The sequence below is a fragment of the Aotus nancymaae genome, unplaced genomic scaffold, assembly GCF_030222135.1.
Source record: "Aotus nancymaae isolate 86718 unplaced genomic scaffold, 86718_ANA_hifiasm-v0.15.2.pri h1tg000065l, whole genome shotgun sequence".
NCBI lineage: Eukaryota > Metazoa > Chordata > Mammalia > Primates > Aotidae > Aotus > Aotus nancymaae.
The window spans coordinates 7,624,268-7,649,350 of NW_026988480.1; the positions used below are offsets into that span (position 1 = coordinate 7,624,268).

General features: G+C 48.3%; 1 protein-coding gene across 5 annotated transcripts in view; it reads left to right on the plus strand.

The window, feature by feature from the left end:
- Positions 1-25,083, plus strand: part of TNS3 (tensin 3) — a 319,311-nt gene that overhangs the window by 175,760 nt on the left and 118,468 nt on the right. For all 5 annotated transcript variants that reach the window (XM_064366692.1, XM_064366695.1, XM_064366694.1 and 2 more), the window contains 6 exons: positions 4,065-4,177; positions 5,371-5,431; positions 7,265-7,340; positions 19,614-19,743; positions 20,055-20,120; positions 23,639-23,743. In XM_064366692.1, the coding sequence (XP_064222762.1) occupies positions 4,065-4,177; positions 5,371-5,431; positions 7,265-7,340; positions 19,614-19,743; positions 20,055-20,120; positions 23,639-23,743 (551 nt within the window). The remainder of the gene's footprint in view (positions 1-4,064; positions 4,178-5,370; positions 5,432-7,264; positions 7,341-19,613; positions 19,744-20,054; positions 20,121-23,638; positions 23,744-25,083) is intronic.

Sequence of the window (25,083 nt, forward strand, 5' to 3'; positions counted from 1 at the left end):
CCAGCCATCCCATCTGAGTTACCAACTCTGTGGGCAAGGCCACCTACAAGCTGGCAGCATCTTCCAGGAGAGCAGAGGCTGTGGCCGATGTGTTGGGGTTTACTCTGACCCTTACATCCATGCAACTCACTCATCTTTGCAGCAGTTCCAATGTGTAGGTCTCATTATTCTCCCCATTACAGGTGAGGGACAGGAATGCTCAACAGAATGTTAAATAACAGCCCAGGCTTGGCTCACACCAACAGGTGGCCCAGCTCAGGTTTCCTGGCCGGTTGGTGCTGCCCCTGCAGCCCTGGCTGACTGTGAGTGCCGGGAATGTGGAGTGAGTAAGCTGCTGGGAAAGATGTCCTGTGACGATGGCTCCTGTTGCTTGGAAAAGTAACCTTTGAATGCTGATTTTTATGCACCCACATTTTCAGAGAGATTTACATCTAGTGCAACTCAAATGTTTAGGGAGATTTATGGAGATTCCAAATGGAAGTTTTTGCTGTTGGAAGTGGTTGTAAATAACGCGAGGGGCAACTGAAAATTGCAACCTGCTTTGTGTTCATTTGCTTACAAGTTAAAAGCAAATGGTTTGCCTTTGGTTTATTAAAATGTACTCACTGGTTTGAGACGAAGCATGGAAAACATCATCCTCAGGGAGTTATTTCCTAAAAAGAAAGAAAAGATAGCAGTGGGAAAATAATGGAGCTGTTTTTATCAAGTATCTGGTTTCTAATCTTTCCGGCTCTGAAAACAGTGTTGACTAAGTAGGAACATTTTATTTTGAATAAGGCTGTTGGGATGGTCTTTAGAGGGCATCTGATACCCTAACATTGACTCATTTATATCTACCTTTAATGCCATAGATACCTATCGTGTATACATAGTTCAGGTTGCTCCTTTCCACAGTCAGCTGGATGAATTAATTGTGCAACTCTGTACTATTATACTTCCCTCCCCTCCCCTCTTCCTCTCTTTTTTTCTTTTCTTTTTTTTTCCTTGAGACAGGGTCTTGCTCTGTCACTCAGGCTGACTGCAGTGATGCAATCTTGGCTCACTGTAGCCTCCACCTCCTGGGTTCAAGTGATTCTCATGCCTCAGCCTCCTATGTAGCAGGAATTACAGGCATGTGCACCACCAGGCCCAGCTAGTTTTTTTTTTTTTTCCTTTGGTAGAGACGGGGTTTCAGCATGTTGGCCAGGCTAGTCTCAAACTCCTGACCTCAGGTGATGCACCCACCTCAGCCTCCCAAAGTGTTGGGATTACAGGCGTGAGCCACTGTGCCTGGCCTCCCCTTATTTTCATCTATGCCTGAATATTCTTTTCTTTGGTACTGATGGTGATTCTGTAGGAAGTCACTCACAAACTCAGTGCTATTACTTATGCCGGGCTATTTGTCTGCAATCTCACAGCATTCACTACGGCTTATATTTTCAATGAACTTTGTTGTTTTTATAAGACATTGCTGTTTTTTTAAAAATGTTTTTTAAAGGCATGCTTTTATTTAGGATTTAGAACAACATTTTTTTTTTTAAATCTTACCTTACTAAGAAAGCATGTGAAGGAAGAAAAAATTGCATTTACCTTAGCATTTTATGTCTTTAATTTACCTGAAAATAATGATACATAAAAAGTAGTTTTCTATAAAGGACAGGTGAGAATTATATGCCAAGAGGCTGCTTTTTAATTGGCAAAGCTGTCAACTGAGCAGCTTTTTGTAGACTGAGCTGGGAGGTGATGGCTGTTGAGAGCTGGTTTTGGGGAGAAGACTCCGGAGTCCCGGGTCCCAGGCAGAGACAGCCTCCTTCCCTTCCTAGCTGACCACCTCTGGGCTTGTGGCCCTGGACTTGGGCCTTCTTTGGGAGCTTGTGGCGAAACAGAGCTCTCCTGTCGTCAGCTTGGCCCTCCTCACCTGAAGAAAATACTTCTTATGACTCGTGTGGTGCCAGGGGCAGCAATTCCGGCAGGCCACATCAGCAGAAATGAAGCTCTGTGACCACTGTATGGGACAAGACCTGGGTCCGGGAGAGGCCTTGGTTTCCCGGAGGGTGTCTGCTTGCCCCCCATAGGACCCTGGTGCTAACTCTGGGCTCAGCCACTTGGACCTTTCATGCTGCCATGAACAGGAGCCCCTGAGGCCCAGCACTCCAAAGCCTTCCATGTTTGCACGAAGACATAAAACAAACATGGACTCCACCCAGATGCTTGGTCCAGGTGCACATCAGACACTGAGAACACCTACAGGGAAGAGGACTGTCTCACCCGCGTGGTCACTGCAGAACTGCCCGAGCACATGGCCAGGCGGTCAGGGACTCAGCATGTCACTGACAAACAGGACGAGCGGAGGAAGCTGATTTCCTAGTGTCCAGGGCTTCCCCGTGCTGGAGGGAGGGCATAACTGCCCCAGAGGAGGTGACTCAGGCCCCTTAATCCGGGCATTTGTGATTTTTCACTTTTACTCAAAACCAGGGAGCCAAATTTTCCACAACACGTGAAATTTACATGATTAAAAATATGTGATTCACGCATTTCTCTGCTTACATACAACCAAGTGTGGGAAGTCTTGTTGCCAGGGTGGAAAGTATCTTGCAAGGGAGGTGTGTGGGAGCGGCCTGGAGGTCCGCTGAGGTCTGGTCATCGGCCTCCCAAGGTCCCCGCGTCTCCAGGCTGAGCATCCAGCCTCTGCGACTCTTGTGAGGTTTTGCCCTGTTCTGAGAGAGCAGAAGAGAAATTTGGTGCTAGGAGGATGGAAACACTGCCATGCCCTGTTTCTCACTATGAATTGTAACTAAAATGAAGCAGTCTTGCTTTTCTAACATTTTTCTAGTGGGTGGACTATAAGTAGGGTTTTTATTTATTTTTCGGTAATGTTTAACAGAAATCTTCTCTTGTTCAGTTTGTTTATATACAAATTTAGCTGCTTGAATAAGGGACTGGGTGAGAACTGCCAGCGTAATGAGATATTTTTTTTCTTAATGCAAGTAAGTTTCGTGATGGCTGTTTCTGGCCTGAGGCAGGATGGCTGTAGGTGCTGACAATACAGTCACCTGACACTTCCTGCCTCCGTCTGCTGTGGCAATAGAGAGAAGCATAGATGGTTAAATACTGTGGGGTTTTTGGTTGTTTGGGTTTTTCTTGCAGAGATTACAGCACTTTGGTGGAGATAGGTATGGAAACACAGATTCCATGCAAGGTGTTGCAGGCTACAGTGGAGGTTGTGTGGGTGCAGTGGCCATGGTGAGGGGCCTCAGGGCAGGGGCCAGGCCAGGCAGGGCACCAGCAGGCAGGACACACCAGGGAAGCGTCAGAGAGCTTGGCAATCCTCCAGCTTATCTTCCGGTCATGCCCCCGGTCATGCCTCATGAGGACCCCGGCAGTCAGATGCTCCTGGTGTGGAAGCTTCCCTCTTAACCACCGAATGCTCATGAAAGGTGTGCGAGGTCAGTGTTGAAAGCATGAAGCTGATGCCTGGAACTCAAGAGAGAGGCTGATGGCCTACGTGGCCTTCACCTTTGGAGCTGGGCCCTGAAGAGAGAGGGACAGCAGGAAGGAGAGCCTCTTATCATTAGATGTGGCATGGAAGGCCTCGGGGTAGGAGGGGAGAATGGACTCCAGTCTTTCCTTAGGGCTCCTGAGCGTGAGCAGAAAGTAGCAGGTGCAGTGAGTGGCGCCAGGCCTGGGTCACGTGACCCTGACGCAGGTGCAATGCTAGTGACAGAGCACATGCCCGCTGGTGTGCCAGGCCTCTGCTTTCCGCTGCTCACCAGTGGCAACCTTGATGGCTGGTGGCCTGGCATTGCCTGGTGATGGGTTCAGTGGACAGGCACAAAGGCCTTTCGGGTGTGGGATGCTCAAGCCAAGAGGCTGGTTGTATCTCGGTGTCCCTGGTGCCTGGTGCGCTGGTGGGAAGCCCTCAGACCTGCGGGTGCAGCACCACGCTGAGAACCCCTGGCTGTGCGCAGGGGACCGATTCTGTCCCAGAGCCCCAGACCCAGTCAGGACGTGTTTCTTCCTGAATTTCCTCCTCAGCAGGGGCTGAGAATGCTTCTGGCAAGTCCAAGCCAGGTGTTCTTTTGCAGGTACGTTCAGTTCCTCAGTGGGCTCCTGTCTGGATCTGTGAAAATGAATGCCTCTCCCCTGTTCCTGCATTTTGTCATCCTTCATGGCACCCCCAACTTTGACACAGGTGGAGGTGAGTGTCCCTGCAATTGGCTTGCCCAGACTTGGGGCTGGTCCAGGGCCCCTCAATTTAGATAAGCCTCTGCTTTCCTCCCGAGGGGGCCCAGGATCTGCTCCTCCCCCTCCCCGGTGATTGACTGTGTCCCTCTTCTGTGGACAGAGCACCATGTTTATGTGGTTGGGCCAAATTACTTAATCAGGGGAGAGACAAGGTGGCCAGCGAGGGGCATCAGAAATACCCCTGTGTGTATGCACAGTGACTCAGGCAGACAAGCATTGTTCTGGGCCGTAGCTCTGGTGGGTCAGCTGTGCAGTTGGCCTTGAGGTCACAGCCATGAAAGAAGCCCAGCAAGAGAGGCATGAATGTGATCCAGTCTCCCCCGACGCATCTCATGAGCCCGTCTCCTCCTTTAAAATGACCCCACAGGAAAGCACACAGCACGTAGCTGGGGGTGAGGACCCTGAGCTCTCCTTCTTGTCCCACTTAGATGAACACAGCACACAACTGGGGATCAGGGCCCTGTCTCCTCATCCCCAGTCCCCTGCACCTGCACAGAGCATATGGCTCAGGGTCAGCAGGATTCCATCCCTCCTCCCTAGTCCCATGCAGGAGCACACGGCACATGGCTGAGGGTCAGGGTCCTATTGTCTTCTTCCCAGCCCAGTGCAAGTACACACAGCACATGGCTGGGGCTCAGGACCCTGCCCCTCCTCACCAGTCCCATGCAGGAGCACACGGCACATGGCTGAGGGTCAGGGTCCTGTTGTCTTTTTCCCAGCCCAGTGCAAGTACACACAGCACATGGCTGGGGCTCAGGACCCTGCCCCTCCTCACCAGTCCCATGCAGGTGCTTGCTCACAGGTTTCTTCTGTCTCTGAAGTACATCTGTGCCTTCAGGTTCCCCTGGTCATCATGGCCAGAGTGACCCTGCCAAGCTGCTGGTTGGTTTTGAAGCAGCCTGGCTCAACGATTCAGGAGCCTTTCCAACCCTTTGGATAAAGGTCAAACTATGTTGTTCTGCAGACTTCTAGGACTGGGTTTGGCCTTTTCCTGCAGCAACGCTGTGGCTCCATGCGCTGCCTTCCCAAACCTCAAAGGCCGCAGGTGCGGTCTCGTGGTCTCCTCGTCCCTTTCTTTCTGTTTGTCAAATTCCGGATTGTTCTGTCCTGGTCATGCCTCTACAGACGGTTGTACCTCTCTTTCAGTGTGCCGGCCCTTTCTGAAGCTCTACCAAGCCATGCAGCCCGTGTACACCTCCGGGATCTAGTGAGTGCTGCTGCTGCTTCTGCTGTGGGATCTGGATGGCCCAGGGAATTGCAGCCGAGCCTCAGCTGCCTGTCCCGCAGGAAGAGGGTGGGAGGGTTCAGGTCAGAGAATGCCAAGGAGCCAAAGAAGAGTCCAGAGGGGAAAACCCTGGGGTGGCCTGTGCTCTGGCATCACTCCTCAGCCCTCCCTCCTGCTTTGGCCCTCCCTCTTGCCCCGAACAAGTGTCTTTGGGCTGTAATGCCAATTGGCCCCATTAAGGGACATGTGGGTGGAGTCTCGAGGGGAGAGAGGGCCATTTGCTTTTTGGAGTATTATGGTCCCTCGGTTTTCAAGGGGGATTGATTCCAGGACCCCCTTTGATTACCCAAATACGTGATGTTCAGGTGTGTTTTTTAAAACAGCATTGTCTCGAACTCCTGACCTCAAGTGATCCACCCACCTCGGCCTCCCAAAGTGCTGGGATTACATGTGAGCCACTACACCCCTGGCCATTGTAGTGAAACCCCGTCTCTACTAAAAATACAAAAATTGGCCAGGTGTGGTGGCGCATGCCTGTAATCCCAGCTTCTCAAGGTGGAAGCAGGAGAATCGCTTGTACCCGGGAGGCGGGGGTTGCAGTGAGCTGAGATCGCGCCACTGCACTCCAGCCTGGGTGACAGAGTGAGAGTCAACAAAACGAAACAAAACAAAAAAAACGGCACTGTATTTTCACATGACCCATGAACATCCTCTTGTATGCTTTAAATCATCTCTAGATTACATATAATACCTAATTCAATGTAAAGGCTGTGAAAAGAGTTGTTACGATGTATTGTTTTTTAATTTCTGTTTTTTTATGGTTGCATTTTTATTTTTTATTTATTTCCCACAATATTTTTTATCCCCAGTCAGTTGAGTCCATGAATGTGGAAGCTGAGGGTAGGGAGGGTTTACTGTGAGCGTACTGGAGAGAGTCCCATGATAGGGTCTCACCTTGGTTTCTCTTTCTCCTTTCCATTTTGCTTTTTATTTTTATTTATTTTTTTGAGATGGAGTCTCGCTGTCTTGGCCAGGCTGGAGTGCAGTGGTGTGATCTCAGCTCACTGCAACCTCCACTTCCTGTATTCAAGCAATTCTCCCCCCTCAGCCTCCCGGGTAGCTAGGATTACAGGTGCCCACCATCATGCCCAGCTAATGTTTGGATTTTTGTAGAGATGAGGTTTCACAATGTTAGCCAGGCTGGTCTCAAACTCCTGACCTCAAGTGATCCTCCTGCCTTGGCTCCCCAAAGTACTGGGATTACAGGTATGAGCCACAGTACCCAGCCTCCTTTGCATTTTAAACAGAAGGTAGCCACACATCCCAAAATCTGTACACATTTCTAAGCTTTCTTTTTGTTTGTTTTTTAATGTGGACAGGCATTTTATGAAAAGTAAATAAAGGTAACAAATATTCTCACTTCTCAAAGAGCTGTTGTCACGTTTCTGGGTTTGCTCCAGGCCCTGTGTGCACTGACGTTAACTTTGGAATTGCACCTGCATTTTGTGGCTGTGCACACCCTGGGCCCCTTCCTCTAAGGCTGCATGGTCGTCTCCAAGCTCAGGCCCCTGGGGTTGGACCTTAGTCACTTCAAATTAGTCACTGACCCCGATGACGCTTTGAGTACCCTCCTTGGCCTGGGAGCTTTCTTTAGCTTTTTAGATTCACTTAGATTCTCAGGAATTAGATTCTGGGCTGATGGGGCGTTCTGTGTAATTTCTGAGTTTTTGGTTGGAGGGTTACTTTTCTCTACATGTATTCTTCCCATGAAATCGTGAAGTTACGTAATGCTCTACTTTCTTCTTCATCCCAAAGCAACGTTGGCCCGGAAAACCCCAGCAGGATCTGCATTGTCATTGAGCCGGCCCAGCTTCTGAAGGGGGATGTCATGGTGAGTGCTCGCCGTGGCCGCAGCCGTGGCCGTGTCCCCGCTCTCCCAGTGGTGATGACTCAAAAGGAAAAACCGATTCTGTGCTAAAACAGTAACCCCACAAAATGCCCTGTAGGAAGAATGAGCCTTTGCCTTAATGCTGGGGTCCCCAGTCCCTGGGCTGTGGACCTTATCAGTCCGTGGCCTATTAGGAACCGGGCCTAGTAAGGGAGCATGACTGCCTGAGCTCCGCCTCCCGTCAGATCAGCAGTGGCATGAGATTCTCACAGGAGTGCGAACCCTATTGTGAGCTGCGTGTGTGAGCCACCTAGGTTACACACTCCTTAGGAGAATGATGATCTGAGGTGGAACAGTTTCATCCTGAAACCATCCTCCACCAGTCTGTGGAAAAATTGTCTTCTATGAAACCGGTCCCTTGTGCCAAAAAGATTGGTGACCACTGCCTTAAGGCATTTCGTTAACTTTCTGAATAAAACTATTTTAATGAAAGGGACAGAACAAATCTTCGTTCTTGATTCTCTTTCATTCTAGAGCCCCTTGAGATATCTAACCTGGAAATTAATGTCCTAACTCGGCCACTCACTTCTGGGACCCCTGTGTTTTGAGTATAACTTGCATTCTTTCACATGATCACAGGCCTCCCAGAGTGTGTGTGCAGAAATAGAATATTTATGTATCGTTAATAGCCAAAGTGTGAAATACAGCTGGTGTGATTACAGCTTGATTAATGATCAAAACAATTATTTCTCCAGATAATCTTTTTTTTTTTTTTTTTTTTGAGACAGTCTTGCTCTGTCGCCAGGCTGGAGTGCAGTGGTGCAGTCTTGGCTCATTGCAATCTCTGCCTCCCCGGTTCAAGAGATTCTCCTGCTTCGGCCTCTCAAGTAGCTGGGACTAAAAGCACGTGCCACCACAGCCAGCTAATTTTTGTATTTTTTAGAACACATAGGGTTTCAGCATGTTGACCAGGATGGTCTCTATCTCTTGACCCCATGATCTGCCTTCCTTGGCCTCCCAAAGTTCTGGGATTACAGGCTGAGCCACCGTGCCTGGCCTCTCCAGATAATTTTGACTCTTGAGTCACACTCTTGAGTGTGTTGGTTTTGGAGGAGATTAGCCATTACATTTTTGCCTTTTATTTTTCTTGAATACAAAACATTCACACATTTAAAATAATTTTAAGAAAGTTTTTCTTATCTGAAATAAGGTAAGCTTTTAAGGCATATGTGTGGCCTGGGAAGACCCACTTCTCTATAAGGCAATAAGATGAATGGAGAGTTAGCTTTTCATTGTATTGTAAATGTCCTATGCAAAGTTTTTGAGGATTCTCATTAATTTTCCTGTAACCCCTGGATTTTAAAATCTTTGCTTAGTAGGTGGTAAACTCCCTGCCTTGCTGGTCCTCAATTCTTACAGAAATCAAATCAGCAAGAATTGTGAAGGTAGAGATCCTCTAGACCCATCCAGGAGTATAGGGTCCCTCTGGGACTTCCGGGTCTGTCTTGCTTCACATGCTCACTACCTGGCTGAGGGGTTCTGCAGGCCTGGAAGGCAGGCCTGGAACAACAGCTGGGCTTAGCCCTTTTCAAGGTATTGAGCTAAGCACTTTATAAACATTTTACTTCCTGTTTCATAGGCGAGAAAGCTGAAGTGTGGGGTGTGCCATATATTTTTGTTTGTTTTTATTTTTTTTTGAGATGGAGTCTTGCTCTGTTGCTCAGGCTGGAATGCAGTACACAATCTTGGCTCACTGCAACCTCCACCTCCTAGGTTCAAGCGATTCTCCTGCCTCAGCCTCCTGAGTAGCTGGGATTACAGGCAGGTGCCACCATGCCCAGCCAATTTTTTTCGTATTTTTAGTAGAGACGGGGTTTCACCATGTTGGCCAGGTTAGTCTCCATCTCCTGACCTTGTGATCCGCCCACTTGGACCTCCCAAAGCGCTAGGATTACAGGCATGAGACACTGCGCCCGGCCTGTCATACGTTTTTATAGGCCTCTTTCCTCTATTCTACTGTCCTAAGAAGGAGGACCTGGGCTGGAAGTCTGTCCTTAGCAGCGGCGGTGCAGTGGCCCTGTGGTTGGAAGTGAGAGGGAGGACTCGGGGGTAGAGAGACATCTGCTCTGGTGTTCCTTCACATCCTCTGCCCCAGAAGGCAGCCGTGGGCTTGTTTCCTAGGAGACTTCACCCTGGAGGCTCCTTCTCCCGGGGCACTTCCTGGGCTCATTGGACAAAGGGCCTGAGCCTTCGTTGAGCGCTGGCTGTGTGAAGCACTTTACTTCTCCAGCCACGCTGGAATTGGGTCCAGTGTTCCAGCTTTAAAGAGGAGGCCAAGAGAGGCTGGGGTGATGCTGTGGGATTTGCACCTGCCCTTATCTTGTTTGCATAGTGTTCTACCTACCCTGGGAGATGGCATCTCAAGGGTGGGTGCTCCCGGAATCAGGCCTTCAGTGATGAGTTGTTATGGCCCAGTGCCTTTGAGGTGACTTATGGGAGGCAGCTGAACAACTCAGTCATGGAGGGTGACCCTCAGGCTAACATGTGACTTTTTTTACCCCCCATGGGAGGGCCCTCTCCCCTGGGCTGTTTATGCCTTGGTAGCTGCAGGGTCTTCTAAAGTCAGGCAGGTAGGGGAGTCCCCTGGGCACTACCTGGCTCCTCTCCTCTCTTCCCAGCTGCCTCCTCCTCCAGCTGCTTCCTCCTTCCTTCTCTTCTCCCCTCTCTTCTCTCCCACCCCGCCTTTATTCTCTCTCCTCCTCTTGCCTTTCTTCCTTTTCCTCCTCTCTGCTCCTCCCTCCTTCCTCCTCATTACTTTCTGTGGCCCCTCCCTCCTATCATCGTCATTCATCCAGTTATTTTTTTTTGAATGCGTTGTGCTTTTTGAGTCCCTGTGCTTGGCTCTAGGCCCATGAGTGCAGTTTTTGCCTTGGAGGATCCTGGTGGGGACATGGGGTTTCTGGCAGGAAGGAACCTGCAGATACTGTGTAGCCCGTGATGAGACCGGGCGGAAGAGGTCACCGGAGGACTCAGAGGGGCGTGATCTGTGAGTTGGCTCCAGGCTGGAAGGGGTGTTACTATACAAACAGGGGGCGCAGCATCCCCGGCTCCAGGCACCCATGAGGCAGATGCTGTTGTTAGGATGTCTGTCTTGCGAGGAAAGTCGTTGTCTAGGAAGGTTGAAGCCAGATTTTGTAGGGCTCACATATTTGCATATTTTGTTTTGGGAAATGTAGACCTCTGTCCAGTGAAGACCACACTTAGGGTTTGTGAGGACTAAGTGTGCTTGGCCGCCTAAGTCTCCCAGGACAGCACCTTGCAGGGGATGAAACTGCATCAGTGTGACCCCGAGGCGTGGCCAGGTCACTGTTGTCTGTGAGACCAGTCTGTGGCTTAGTCTTTGGGGCAGCCACTGCCTCTTCCCTCTAGACAAACCCCTGGCACCTCACCCACCCTACAGGCCCTCTCCCTACGGCGCTGCATTCCAGCCTGTCCCACCCTGTAGTGGGCACCGCAGCCCCAGCGTGTGGTCTGGGTAGACATCACATGCACCCCTGTTGCAGCAGCTGGAATGTGGCTTTGAGCAGGCCGCATGGACGGGACTTGGATGGGGTGTGGTGGAAGTGGCAGTTTGGCACTTGATAACTGAGGCAGGCCCAGGAACAGGGTGGGGCAGGGCGGAGAGGGGCAGTGAGTGGGTCAAGGAGGTGGTGGCATCCTTTCCTCGGCATCCCACCTGTATCCTTTGGGAGTCTTCCCCAGCAGCCTCCAGGTCACCTTAGACTGGCATTCTCCAGCCTTCCATCTCCTCCCGGTCCTCTGCCCCTCGCTGGCTCTAACCTGCTTGGCATTCAGACTGTGTGTCCCTCAGCCCACTGGAACCCACTGGCCGCCTCTTGCTGCCCCAGCCAATCCTGTCATTTTGTCTCCAAGCCCTGATCTAGCACTGCCCAACCACCTTGGCCCTGACCTCTCAACTCAGGCTTCACCCTAGACAGACCCCTGCTCCCCATTTCATCAGCTGTGCAGATTTGACACAGAGTCCTGCCTCCAGCCACCATGATCGTGGCCCTACAGAGGCCCCTCCTTCCCTAGGACACCACTGCCTGTCCTCTGAGCTGCCTGTCCTCCAAGCTGCCTGTCCTCTGAGCTGCTCACCACGCAGTGCAGCCTGCAGCTACCCCTCTGGCCACAGTTTCCCTGCTGGGGAGGAGGTCCAAGTGTCTGTGCCTGACATAGGAGTCCCTAATCCTCCTGCCCCTGTCATTCATCCCCAGGGACCCTGCGTTGTTGGTCACACTCTGCATCACTCTCTTGTGTCTCTCCTGTCTTGCTAATGTCACCCACCCATGTCAGAGGTCCGGCTCTGAGCTTGAGACGCCTGGGCGTGTCCTGCACCCTTCCTGAAGCTGGGCTCCATATTCTGGTATCCACACCCCGTCTGCACCTCCAAGGGTGGCAGTTCTCTCTAGCCGTAGCTTCCAAAGTCTGTCATCATGCTCCTCAGAAGGGGGCTGATGCTCAGTAGACCTCAGAAACTCACGAGGAGTGGCAGTGGCTTGTGACTGCTGAGGGCCCTCAGGGGCCTGCTGTGTTATCATGGTCACCACCTTACAGACAGAGAATCAGTGGCTGATGCCACATCCCTAGTGAGTCAGCTGAGCCAGAGTCTCTGAAAACCACTAAGACAGTGCACCACGTGTCTGCTGCTGGCTCCTATGTGAGTGAGGATGGCTGGCTGGAGGAGGCACATCGTGGGCATGACGCTGTGATGAAGCGTGTCATGTTCTGGTGCATCTGCATCCAAGCAGAAGCCAAACATCCCTGAAGAATGCGAGAGTGTGAAAGTTCTAGAATTCAGGCATCAGGTTTAGCTGGGAGTCTCTTGAGGTCAGTGCGGGGGCATGAAACATTCCATGTTTTATGAGTCCATGAGTTAAGAAATGCTGTTAGGTAGGAGGTTCCAGATCTTTCCACAGGAGATAGTTTGATAAAATAATTTCCTTCCTGTACCTTTGCTCATTCCTCACATGGGGTTTTTCTAGGATTGTATTATGATTTGATTTATGCTTCCTGTGTTTACAATCCCTTTTTTGTACACTCTGTGCTTATTTTTGCTTCTGTTTTCAGATGGGTGGAGGAAGATGTGGGTGATGGCTGAAAAGTGTACTTTTCCATGGCAGAGGGTCCGTTTGCCTTGCTGTGTTCACAGAAGTGATTAGCTAAGAGGTTTCGTTTGGTTATCTATCTCTGCAAAGCCTACCATACTTTTCACCTGTTGTAGTTTGCCAGGGCTGCCACCACAAAGCATGGCAGAGTGGGCCTTGGTCTCAGCTTAAACAACAGAGGTGATTCTCCCACAGTCCTGGAGGCTGGGAGCCTGAGATCCAGGTGTGGGCAAGGTGGTTTCTCCTGAGGCCTTTCCTTGGCTTGGAGGTGGCTGTCTTCTCCCTGTGTCCTCACCTGGGCTTCCCTCTGTGTGTCTGTGTCCTCATCTCTTCTTACAAGGGCACCAGTTATATCAATCATTCGGGCCCAGTCTAATGACCTCATTTTAAGTTAGCTTTGTAAAGACTCCACCTCCAAATATGGCCCTATGCTGAGGTGCTGAGACCTTCAACCTATGGATTTTGGAAGGATACTATTTAGCCTGTAACAGCTCTGTTTATTAAATAACCTCTTCTGGAAAGTTTAGTAAGATTACTAGTGCAGTCAGGTGCCATCGACGGCCCAACCCTTGTGGCTGTGGTTTGTCCCCAGCCTTTATCCTGAGCACATTCATTGTGCAGCCTGAATGAGGGGAGGCGGTGGACACGCGAGTGGGCAGTGCGGGGCTCCTGCTCCTGGGAGTCTGGGTCCTCCAGGGAGACGAGCGTGCAGATAGGTAGGACAGGTGGAACTGAGCTTGGGGGAGGGTGCGCGGAGATAAGAGCTGAAGGTTCAGGTGGGAGAGACGATTTGCCTCGTGTTAGAGGAGTGGCTTCACAGCAGAGCTGACATTCATGGTTGACCTGGAGAGTAGAGGCCCAGGGTGTCGCTGGCAGCGCCCCGATCAGAGTCTGGAGTGCATGTTGTGCCGAAGCCCAGAAACCTGAGTGCTATTGACTCTCTCTGAAAATGATCTGAGGAAACAACACAGGAAGAAAAGAATGCGGTTGCACGCTTCTTGTTCTTAGCAAAGCATCCTTAGAGAGGATGGGGAGCCAACCCCTTCTCCTGTTCAGGCTGCTTCTGGGTGTCCTGAGGGTGTGCACTGCAGGAGTAGCGGCTGATTCCTCCTCTCCAGCCTCTCCCCATTTCCCCTTGACCCACTCTGTCGTGCTCAGCACGGCACAGGACGCCCACGCCGCCTTCACTTTGCCCTTCCTTCAGTTTTACCCTGTGACTGCTTGACATGCTCCACTGCAGGTTCACTGAGCAAACCTTAAGTTGAGAAGTCTCCAATGGGGGAAGAAGTTACAGGGCCTTTTCTGTGCAAAGTTCAGATACACAGGTGGTTTTATTTCTTTTGGCAACAGTGAAGGCTTGGAGAGGATCCTAAGGAGCAGAAAGCACATGTATAGATTGACACCCTGAAGACTGCACTCTCAGTCTGGGCATTTTCTGAGGCTGTCTGTGTACTTTCGAAGGCGAGAAGTGGCTTTCCAGGCGGGCTAGCCATGCTTCATCCTCCTCCTTCAAAAAGGCCTCTTGTCCTCTTTGAGTTTTCCCCTCCTTGGTTCTGATGTGTCCCTTGTCTGCAGGCCTATCTGCCCGGCTTTCCTCTTGAGGGCTTCTGCACTGGGGCTTGCTGGTGAAGATCACAGTGGTCAAGTTCACAGAGAAGGAAGGGCCAGAGTCAAGCTGAACTGCGGAAAGTGACTTGGGAAAACAGAGCCCCACTTGCCATTCCTTGAACTCAGTTACTAGCAGAGGGCGCTGCTGCGGGCAACAGCAAAGCTGACCTCAACGCGCCGTCTGCCTTCACCTGGACACAGCCAGCCCATCTCTGCTCGACCCCTCCCAGCTGCACACCTGACCCGTCCTGTCTTTGCAATGTGCTTTTCACAAAAGGTCAGATTCCTAAGCCTGCTCCTTTCCAAAGGGCAGGACCTCAAGAGGTTTAGTAAATATGGCGTAGTCAGGCAGTGCCATGGGGAGGGTAGCCGAGGTGTTATGTAACCCTGCTCAGGAATTCACACAGGCAGCGGGCCCATCAGGAGTCTGGCAGGGCTCCAGGGGCCTGATCCAGCTTGCTGCCTCCCTGGTCTCAACTTTCAGGTCCAGGGCTTGCAAACACATGCTTCATCTTGCTGCCCTGCTCAGGCAAATCCACGGCCACTTGAATTTTCTGTTCATGGTTTCTAGCTTCAGAACCTCACTCCAGTGACCCAACTTGTAAACAAAGATGATGCCTGCCTGCTCAAGAAGTTTTCGCAAACGAATAGTGCTGTCGCTGGTTGTTTCTTAGTGAGGGCACTTATGCAAGGCCAGGGAAAAAAAGTGTTCTCCTGAAACTCTGCCCCAGGAGAGGTTTCTACAGATTTTTGTTGGACACATTACAGCATTATTTTGTGACTGTCTTTCCCTCTCCCTTTTAGATTGGCTGGGTCTTAATCCATGCTGTCATCTCCGCACAGTGGACTTGGTTGTGTTTTCATTTGCAGCCAATATTTATCCACCTTTCAATTGCTTTAGGTCATGAATTACGATACTGCGAACGTCTGAAGTCATTTTCAGCTCCAAGTGAAATCATGGTTAGTGTTGGCCCTGCCCGACCTACGTCTTTGACCTGTGAGGCTTAGCCAGCAAACTCTTTACCCTCCAAATATGTGGTTGTCGTTCATTCTCTGAGGACACGGATTCCTTGAGGCCTGCGTAGACAGTCGGCTGTGCCACCAGCAGAGCGTTGAGTGAGAATGTTACTCTTTTCTGTTAGGGATGCTTTGAGGGTTCTGCTCTTTTGCTTAGTCAATTTGGGGAAAGCGGATCTGAACGGGAGCTGCCTAACAACGGCTGGCATTGCGGGAGGATAGGAACCTGAGGGCTGGCTTCTGGATTGGGCGCTGGCATTCCTGGAGTGAGACCTTAAACCTTGACTCTGTTGATCCAAGGTGCTTTTTCTCTTGTTGATGGAGAGCTTGAAATTATTTTTATTTTATGTGGCCCTAAGCAAGTCATCAGCTGTCTTTAGACACTGGATTGATGGATAACTTTTTTGAGAATTCCACGTGCCTCCCTTCGACTTGGTGTACTCCAGGAGCAAACACCGGCATAAAGGCAGGTTCCTTTCCTGGTCACCAACAACCTGTCCAGTCCAGTCAACGGCACAGGCATATTTTATACCACTGTTGGAAAACAAATCTGGGCTGTGGTTTCTGAATTGCTTCATCAGACTAAAAGAAAGCAAAGAGTGCCTGCAGCCTTTCCCATTGAGATTATCATTCACCCCATGCATTTTTGAGAACCAAGTTCCCTCTCTCCAGAGGCTTATGCCCTTTAAATAATATATTCATATAAATATAACATATCATTATTGGATTTGCAAATCATATTAATATGTAGTGCTAATTTAATCTTTATAACAACATGGCCAGGTCAATATCATAATACTCATTTTGTAGTCAGAGAATGTAAAGTCTAAAGAGGCTGTAACTTTCCCAAGATCTGAGCGCTCCCAGCGAGTTGTGGTGTGAGCATCACACCATGTGCTTTTGTGGTTGGCTCTACGATAGATAGCACAGTGACGGGCCGTGCGCATCCTCTGGTGCAGTGCATGCTATTTCTCATTTCATTTTTCTATGCTACAGAATTGTGACTGCACATGTTTGAATTGTTGTTTTAAATGCAGATATTCCAAAATCTGAAGGCAAAGGATCAACATATTCTAGAAACACTCTGGGGAGACCCAGGTAAACAAAACTAAAACTAGAGGGATGAAGGGAAAATTGCAGACTCGAGTCACTCTAATCTTGATGAAATGTTTGCATTATGTTTGTATCTTAAAGGGAGGCATTTAGGGGCCCTCGTACCAAGTACTGTGTTGATTGCTCTTTCTGTTACGTGTTACGAGCGTAATTCTGATCTCTTGCCATTGGTCCTAAAAAGATCTGTTGATGTAGATAATACATAATTATTGTACACTCTGGAGGGCTCGTGGTTGGTGTGTGGATTTTGTCTCAATCTGACCTGCTGTATTGATGGTGGTTGCTGAGAGCCCCGAGTTAGGGAAAATCCTGTGGTTTTCCGTGTCTTTCAGAAGAAGTGGGAGTCAGTTCATGAGTTGGTCAGGAGGACTGGAGGGGTGGTGTTTACCTCTCTTGATCAAGAGGGAAGAGGTTTAATATGAAATGGAGTGTGTATGATGAAGCTGTTAGGATCTCAAGCCAGCAAACAAGGATAGCGTTGAAATACCGAGAGAAAGCCCTGAAGAGAGGGCCACATGAGTTCAGGCAGCAGTTTTTCCCTGCTGGTGGGATAGACCACTCTTTCACTGCGGAGCCTTAGGAGTATTTGAAAGCTTGTGCTATGAAAAATAGGAATCTTACAGGAGAATCACACGGGTCCTGGAGAGGAACCTGTTTGGGACAGGCAGATTCTCATCTCCTGCCCCTCCGTCCCTCCTGGGCACAGTGGCTTGCCTTCTCCTCCCTTCTGGTGTGTGGAGTTGAGCTGGGATTGCTGTGTAGCTGCTGTGAGGGGCAGTAGGGAGACCTGGGGGAGCATCCTGGATTCCTGGAGAGGGAGGGCAGGTCCTGGCCTGGAAGGAAGACCTGCGCTGGGTGGAGCGGTACTGACGGGAGGGGCACAGTGAGCTGTGGTTGGGGACATTCCACTGTGCCCCTTATGTGGCTCCCTCTGTTTTCAGTCAGGACACTCCCTGCCTGAGGGGTCTGAGCCCACAGCTGCCTACTGAGGAGTTTCCTGACTTCTGTGGGCAGATGTTGGGGCCCCTGGCAGCACAGGCTGCTCTAACTCTGTGAGCCATCAGCTGCTTCACATCATGGTGTTGTTTTAATTTTTTTATATCTCTGGGTTCCTTAAGTATTTATAAAATTTGAGAGCAAGACTGGCTTGAATTGAGCCCTCTCTTTTCCTTTTCTCTACCATAACCACTTTCACTCCCCATTTCCCAGGCACCCAGTGGGAAGAAGGCAGACAGGGAGAGGCGGGTGCAGTCATCCTTAGCAATGTGGGGGCGTGTGTGCTAGAAGGCCCTCCCTCCTGGGGTGTCTACAACATGCTCCAGGCGGAAGCATTTGATGGGTGGTCGGTATAGTGAGTGAGGGTCCCGGATGCTCACAGAACATCCTGGAAGGATCCCTGCAAGGACAGTATTGAGTCTTGCTGAGAAGTCAGACAGTCTCAGACAGAGGTGGGAGATTTGTGGCCAATGGAAAAGCAAGCTGAGGCCTCAACATTTCTTTACAATTCCAGTTCTCTAGCTGCAAATGCCCTGGTTCCTCAGTCCCCGGAGGCCATGCCTAAGTCTGCGCCCCATGTTTACAGCACCCCTGGCCAGCACCAGGTTGTGGAGGGAGGTCAGCACGTGTTTGTCAACAGGGAACATCCTTCCACAGTGTTACTTACAATTTTTGGTTTATATATCAGTCCCTTTCCTTGTAGATAGCACAAAGGTAAACATCTTGTGGGTCTGGCTGGAGTCACAGCTCCCTGTCTCTGGGACTGGCTTCTGGGCTTCGCGTTCCTGTAGTGGACAGTCCTCTGGTTAGGGAAGACAGAGGCCTCCCTGCCATGGCCTTCTGCATGCTGGTCCAGATCACATCTGCTGCTGTGGCTTCTCATTTGCCGTTGTGAGGCATGTGATATTTTAAAGCCATCTTTCTCCAAGAAAAGTCTCTTTTACGGGAACGTGGCTGTCTCTGGTAGTCACTACCCCACAGCCTTGTGGTAGGGGAGGGCCCTGCCTGTGTATGGTTTGGTCTGAGAGCAGAATCCAGCCTGTCCAGGGCCTTCCACCCCGTGGGAATTCGGGAAAGTGCCACTTCCTGATGGTCCTGCCCCTGCTCTCTGAGTGAGGGGTGCCCCTGTCCCTGCAGCTCCCCCATCTATGGCCTGATAACCCTCCCAATGATGCCAGTGCTGCGCACGGTCACAAGAGGCAGAAGAGTCACCGGTTATAAAGGCAGGGCAGAGACCGGGTGCGGTGGCTCACGCCTGTAATCCCAGCACTTTGGGAGGCCTAGGTGGGCGGATCACAAGGTCAGGAGTTCAAGACCAGCCTGACCAGCATGGTGAAATCCCATCTCTACTAAAAATACAAAAATTAACTGGGCATGGTGATGTGCGCCTGTAATCCCAGCTACTTGGGAGACTGAGGCAGAATTGCTTGAACTGGGACCTGGGAAGTAGAGGTTGCAGTGAGCCAAGATTGCACCACTGCACTCCAGCCTGGGCTACAGAGCGAGACTCCATCTCAAAAATAAATAAATAAATAAATAAATAAATAAATAAATAAATAAATAAAGGCAGGGCGGGGCACTCAGGCTCCCTCTCTGCCCACTGTTTCCCACATGCCAAGTATCTGCAAGGCGGGGGCTCTACCCTTTGGCTTATTGGCACAATCATCTAGGGTGCTTGAGCTGCACCCTGGAAACCTCGTGAACTCCAGCTTGAGTTCAAATCGCATCAGGGTGATTCTGAACACTTGTCTCACATGATCACCAACAGGACCTCTGGATAGCCAGGCATGGGAGGCTGAATGCCAACGCCGTCTGTGTCTCCCTCTCTCCCTTCCTCCCTCTTTGTGTCTCTGTCTCTAAATTATAGTATGCACATAATCCTTTAGCATAGTACACACGGTAATGACCGGCTGCTTCTTTTTTGAAAACAAAAGGCTTTAAGCTGCAACATGGAGCATTGAGATGAAAAGAAAAGCTATCACAATCAGTCGTTAAAGTCTAAAAAAAGGAGACCACAGAATTCCATTTTTCAGATGTGTCCAAATCAGGGCACATCCTCTCGGTCTGAAGGGGTTTAGGTGTGGCCTCTCTGAGGACTAGTGATGGTGGTGTTCAGAGCTGTGGTTTCATAGGAGCAGCACAGGGAAAACATGGAAGCCCCCCATGGAGCCCCGCACGCAGCAGCAGCCTCTGCCTGCACCCCAGCTGTCTGCAGGCACCCATGCCCAGGGTCAGAGTTCCACTCTGAAGTGTGAACTCCCAGCCAGAGTCCAGAGCGGGTCCCTGCTGTGCCGGCCTCTGCAGAGTGTGTGCCTTGCCAGGAACGTGTGTCCTGGCCGCAGCGGCTTTGTTTTGTTTTCCCTCTCTAACCCAGGTGAAATGCTACCACAAGAAATACCGCTCGGCCACCCGTGACGTCATTTTCCGCCTACAGTTTCACACTGGGGCTGTGCAGGGCTACGGGCTGGCGTTTGGGAAGGAGGATCTGGACAATGCCAGCAAAGGTGAGGTGTGGAGCAGGCAGCCCTGTGCTTTGGGCAGCTCCTTGGTTGAGTCTTTCACTATCCTCTTTACCCCCTTTCCAAAATTCAGCCTGTTGACAAAAATAGTTCCCAAATTAGAAGAAAGCAGTCATTGATCTGTGGGAAAAAAAAATTACGGAGAACCAATGAAACTGCCTATACTTTCTGTATCGTGGGACCTCTTTATTGCAGATTTGGGAGTGGTGCTATACTGGTTGGAATAAGGGACAAAGTCAATCTGTACTTTTCTGGTTAATCATCACAAATGTGTTAAAATACATTGTTTTTTTCAGATGACCGTTTTCCTGACTATGGGAAGGTTGAGTTAGTCTTCTCTGCCACGCCTGAGAAGATTCAAGGTAGGTAGCTTGGTGGAACACTGGGAGGTCCCTGTTGACACTGGTGGAAGGTGGATGATGGCTATGCTAGGGCTACAGTATTAGTCTCCTGCCTTTGCACATATTTGGAGATGCCTGTAATTAATTTTATTTAAACATAGGATATTGGATACTGGAACAAGAAGGTCCACTTGTGTCAGTAAGCCCCAGAGGTGGCGTGACTTGCCCCCAGCCACTCAGCCAGTAGAGCCTTGGGCATGACAGTGGCCATTCTTGCAGGAGTAAGGTGGTATTGCATTGTGGTTTTGATTTGCATTTCCCTTATGCTTAGTGATGTTTAGCACTTTTTCATATGTTTGTTGGTCATTTGTATATCTTTTGAAAAATGTCTGTTTGTATCATTTGCCCACTTTTTGATGGGATTATTTGTTTTTTTCTTGAGGATTTGTTCTAGTTCCTTGTAGATTGTGGATATTAGTCCTTTGTCAGATGCCTAGTTTGCAAATATTCTCTCTCACTCTGTGGGTTCTATTTACTTTGATGATTATTTCTTTTGTGGTTCAGAAACTTTTTAGTTTAATTAGGTCCCATTTACTTATTTTTGTTTCTGTCGTATTTGCTTTTTGGGGTCTTAGTCATGAATTATTTGCTTATATAAATGTCCAAAAGAGTTTTTCTTAGGTTATCTTCTAGACTTTTTATGATTTCAGGTCTTAGATTTAAATCTTTGATCCATCTTGAGTGGATTTTTATAATATTAGGTGAGAAATGGGGATCCAGTTTTGTTCTTCTACACGTGGCTAGCCAGTTTTCCCAGCGCCATTTGTTAAATAGGGTATATTTTGCCCAATTTATGTTTTTTTGCTTTATTGAAGATCAGTCAGTTGCAGTCAGTTGTATTTCTGGATTCTCTCTTCTGTTCCATTGATCTGTTTACTTTTATACCATGCTGTTTTGGTAACTCTAGCCTTGTAGTATAGTTTGAGTCCAATAATGTGATGCCTCTAGATTTTTTTCCTTTTTCGGGGGATAGCCTTGGCTATTTGGGCCCCTTTTTAGTTTCATATGAATTTTAGGATTTTTTTTTCTAATTTTATAAAAAATGATATTAGTATTTTGATAGGAATTGCACTGCATCTGTAGATTGCTTTGGACAGTATGGTCATTTTAAATATATTGATTCTTCCAATCCATGAGCATGAGATGTGTTTTCATCTGTTTGTGTCATTTCTGATTTCTTTCAGCAGTGTTTTGTAGTTCTCCTTGTATAGATCTTTTACCTTTTTAGTTAAGTATATTTCTAGGTATTTTCTTTTTCTTTTTGCAGCTGTCATAAAAAGGATTGAGTTCTTAATCTGATTGTCAGTTTGGTCACTGTTACTGTATAGCAGTGCTACTGATATGCGTACATTGATTTTGAAACCTGAGACTTACCGAATTTGTTTATCAAATACGGAAGTCTTTTGGAGGAGTCTTCAGTTAAGTTTTCTAGGTATATGATCATTTCATTCATTGGTAAACAGCAACAGTTTGACTTTCTTTTTTCCAATTTGGGTGCCCTTTATTGCTTTCTCTTGCCTGATTGCTCTGACTAGGACTTCCAGTACTATATTGAATCGAAGTGGTGAAAGTGGGTGTCCTTGTCTTGCTCCACTTTTCAGGGGGAATGCTTTCAACCCTTCCCCATTCAGTATGACATTGGCTGTGGGTTTGTCATACATAGTTTTTTATTATTTTGAGGTAAGTCCCTTCTATGCCTAGTTTCTTGAGTGTTTTTATCAGAAAAGGATGCTAGATTTTATTTTTGCATCTCTTGAAATGACATATAGTTTTTGTTAATAGTGTTTATATGGTGTATCACATTTATTGACTTATGTTAAATCATCCCTGCATTCCTGGGGTGAAATCCACTTGATCATGGTGTATTATCTTTTTAATGTGCTGTTAGATTCAGTTGGCTAGTATTTTGTTGAAGATCTGTGTTTATCAGGGATATTAGTCTGTGTCCCCCCGCTCTTTTTTTTTTGTTATATTCTTTCCTGGATTTGGTATCAGGGTGATACTGGCTTCATAGAATGAGTTAGTTAGGGAGGATTCCGCTTTCTCAGTTTTTTGGAATTGTTCAGAAGAATTGGCACTAATTCTTCTTTGAATGGATGGTAGAATTCAGCTGTGAATCTGTCTGGCCTTGGGCTCTTTTTTATTGGCATAAAAAACAATTATTGATTCATTTTCACTGCTTGTTATTGGTCTGTTCAGGGTGTCTGTTTCTTCCTGATTTAATCAAGGAGGAGGGTTGTCTGTGTCCAGGAATTGACCAATTTTCTCTCAATTTTCTAATTTATATACATAAAACATTACAACCAACATGAAAGATCATTTGAGAATATTAGACACATTTCATAATAGTCTCAAATGATCTTTCGTGTTGGTTTTAATGTTTCCAGTTTCATATCGAATTGAATTTATTTGAAACTTCTCTCTTCTTGGTTAACCTACCTAATGGTCTATCAATTTTGTTTATCTCTTTAAAAAATCAGCTTTTTGTTTCATTGATCTCTTGTATTTTATTTTGTTTCAATTTCATTTCATTCTGTGCTGATTTTTGTTTTCTGTTTTTTTCTACTAGCTTTGGGTTTAGTTTGTTCTTGCTTCTCTGGTTCCTTGAGGTTTGACATTAGTGTGTCAATTTGTGATCTTTCAGACTTTGTGATGTAGGCATTTAGTGCTGTAAACTTTCCTCTTAACACTGCTTTTGCTGTATTCCAGAGGTTTGATAACTTGTGTCACTATTATCATTTATTTCAAGGAATTTTTAAATTTCCATCTTGATTTCATCATTAACCCCAAAATAACCAGCATTTTAAAAAGAGATTTAGAAGCATAGTAGGCTGCAAGTATTATGTATAAAATGTATATTTTCCCCTAAAAATATATATTTCTAAAGAAACCAATGCCTTTATCATCAAGGTAAATTGTCCGGATCATCACCAAGATCCACATTCATGGGAGTTTTGTTTCCCTTTTTAATAGCTATGGAGATAAATCATGCTTTTTCTGTGCTCATTGTCATAGGTTTAGGCAAAAACCTTTAAAGGCATGGCTTGTATGTTAAAAATCTCCTTAGTATTCTTAGAAAGACTTGAAGGGAGGAGTGTGGATCTGGGAGCCTAGAGCCCAAACCTGTGGACTCTGAGGCTCAGACAGAGCTTACTGGGCCTCTGTGTCCTTATCAGTGAGGTGGTCTGAAGACTCCTGTTTTGCAGAAGTGGCACTCAGTGTCCAAGTCTGGTACACAGTGGACGAAAGATCAGTGCTTACTTATATCCCTTCCCCCTCGTAGTTTTAACCACGGTTCTATTTGTGGAAAATCCTCTATGGTCTCCGATTAGCACCGTGGCTCATGGGAGGAGGGTGGAGAATGGAGAGGCTTCTCTCCCCGCTCAGGTCAGGCTGCCCGCCCGCCCTCAGGGTGGAGTCAGGTGGACAGAGGTGCTGGGCTTCACTGGGACTAACGTTGCTGCCTGTGTCCTGTGCAGGGTCCGAACACTTGTACAACGACCACGGAGTGATTGTGGACTACAACACGGCAGACCCACTGATACGCTGGGACTCATACGAGAACCTCAGTGCAGATGGAGAAGGTGCGTGTGGTCATCTTGTGGTCAGTTATGGAGGAGAAGGGCACAGGGAAGACAGCCTGCTCAAAGAGCTGACATATTTTGCAGTCTACTCAGAAGAGGCAAATCCTCCTGTTTTCTCAGAGGTCCAGAATTACACCTTTGTGTGACATAGTTGTGAGTTTTGAGAGTCTTCATGAGAATAAGGTGTGGTGAGTTTGGGTCAGGGCTTTTTGTGAAGCTGTAACGGGTGGATGAGCTGTCAGTGAAGTTAAATCCAGGAGCCCCTTGGCCTGAACTTGTGTGTATGTATAATGCCACGGATCGTTCCCTCTTCTTCCCTCCCTTCCTGTTTGCATATGGGGATGCCAAGCGCTGGCCACAGCCAACCTAGCTACTGTTGTTCAGCCCCCACACGCAACAGACATTTTGTTTGTATTTCTGTTTGCTTGTTAGTCTAGTGTTCCTGATTTATGGCTGTAGCATTTAAATCTCTGTTTTCATGAGACCATCTCACCCAAACACGTCCTCTGTTCACCCGTGGAATGTGCACTTTGGAGCACAGTTAGGCACGTGAAGGAGGAAAGGAAGGAAGGGGCAGCTGTGTGCTGGAATCCCCACAACACACAACTGGAGGTAGATGTCAAAGGCGGGAAATTGAGGCTTTTCCTGGCACATCATGCTGATCTCTTACCTTTTTCAACCACTGGCTGAGAATCAGACTTGCTTTGGGACAGAAATTAAAATACTTTTTGTCGAATTAGTTACATCCAGATGTAAACTAGCTGAAAGCAAGTGTTGTAGAAAGAACCGCAGTAGCGCCCTGTCTTTGTGGATCTCTGAGCTTCCCATGACTCCAGGAAGGTGGTGTCTGTGGTCAGTGAGAAAGGACACCAATTGTGTGTCCCAGGGCGGCACACGGCTCCTCTCTGTTGTGCTGGGGAGGAGCTTTCTCCTGCATAGACCTCGTGGGATGGAATTTCAACTCAAGGAATTGTAGCAACCCAAATACACCTGGACCAGAAGTGGAGACTTACAGATGGATGTTGATGGTAAGGGCATTAAAACACAAGTGAAGTCTGGGGTTAGTGGGCAAAGTGCTGTGGACGGGGAGAGCCTTGCTGTGGCCTGTAAGCAGAGCGTTCTTCGCTGGTGTGAATTATTCAGCACACCAGTCCTTCCAGATAACCAGCACGTTAAAAGAAACGTAACTGAAAGCTTTCAGAAAACTATACATTGTCTCTCAAGAGATCACAGTGCACATTGGAATCCTAAAGCTGTGAGAATGATTACTAAGTTTTCTCAAACAAGGGTTGTCAAACTTTTGGTCATAGAGCTCTTTTTCCAGTAGTGTCTGTTCGCAT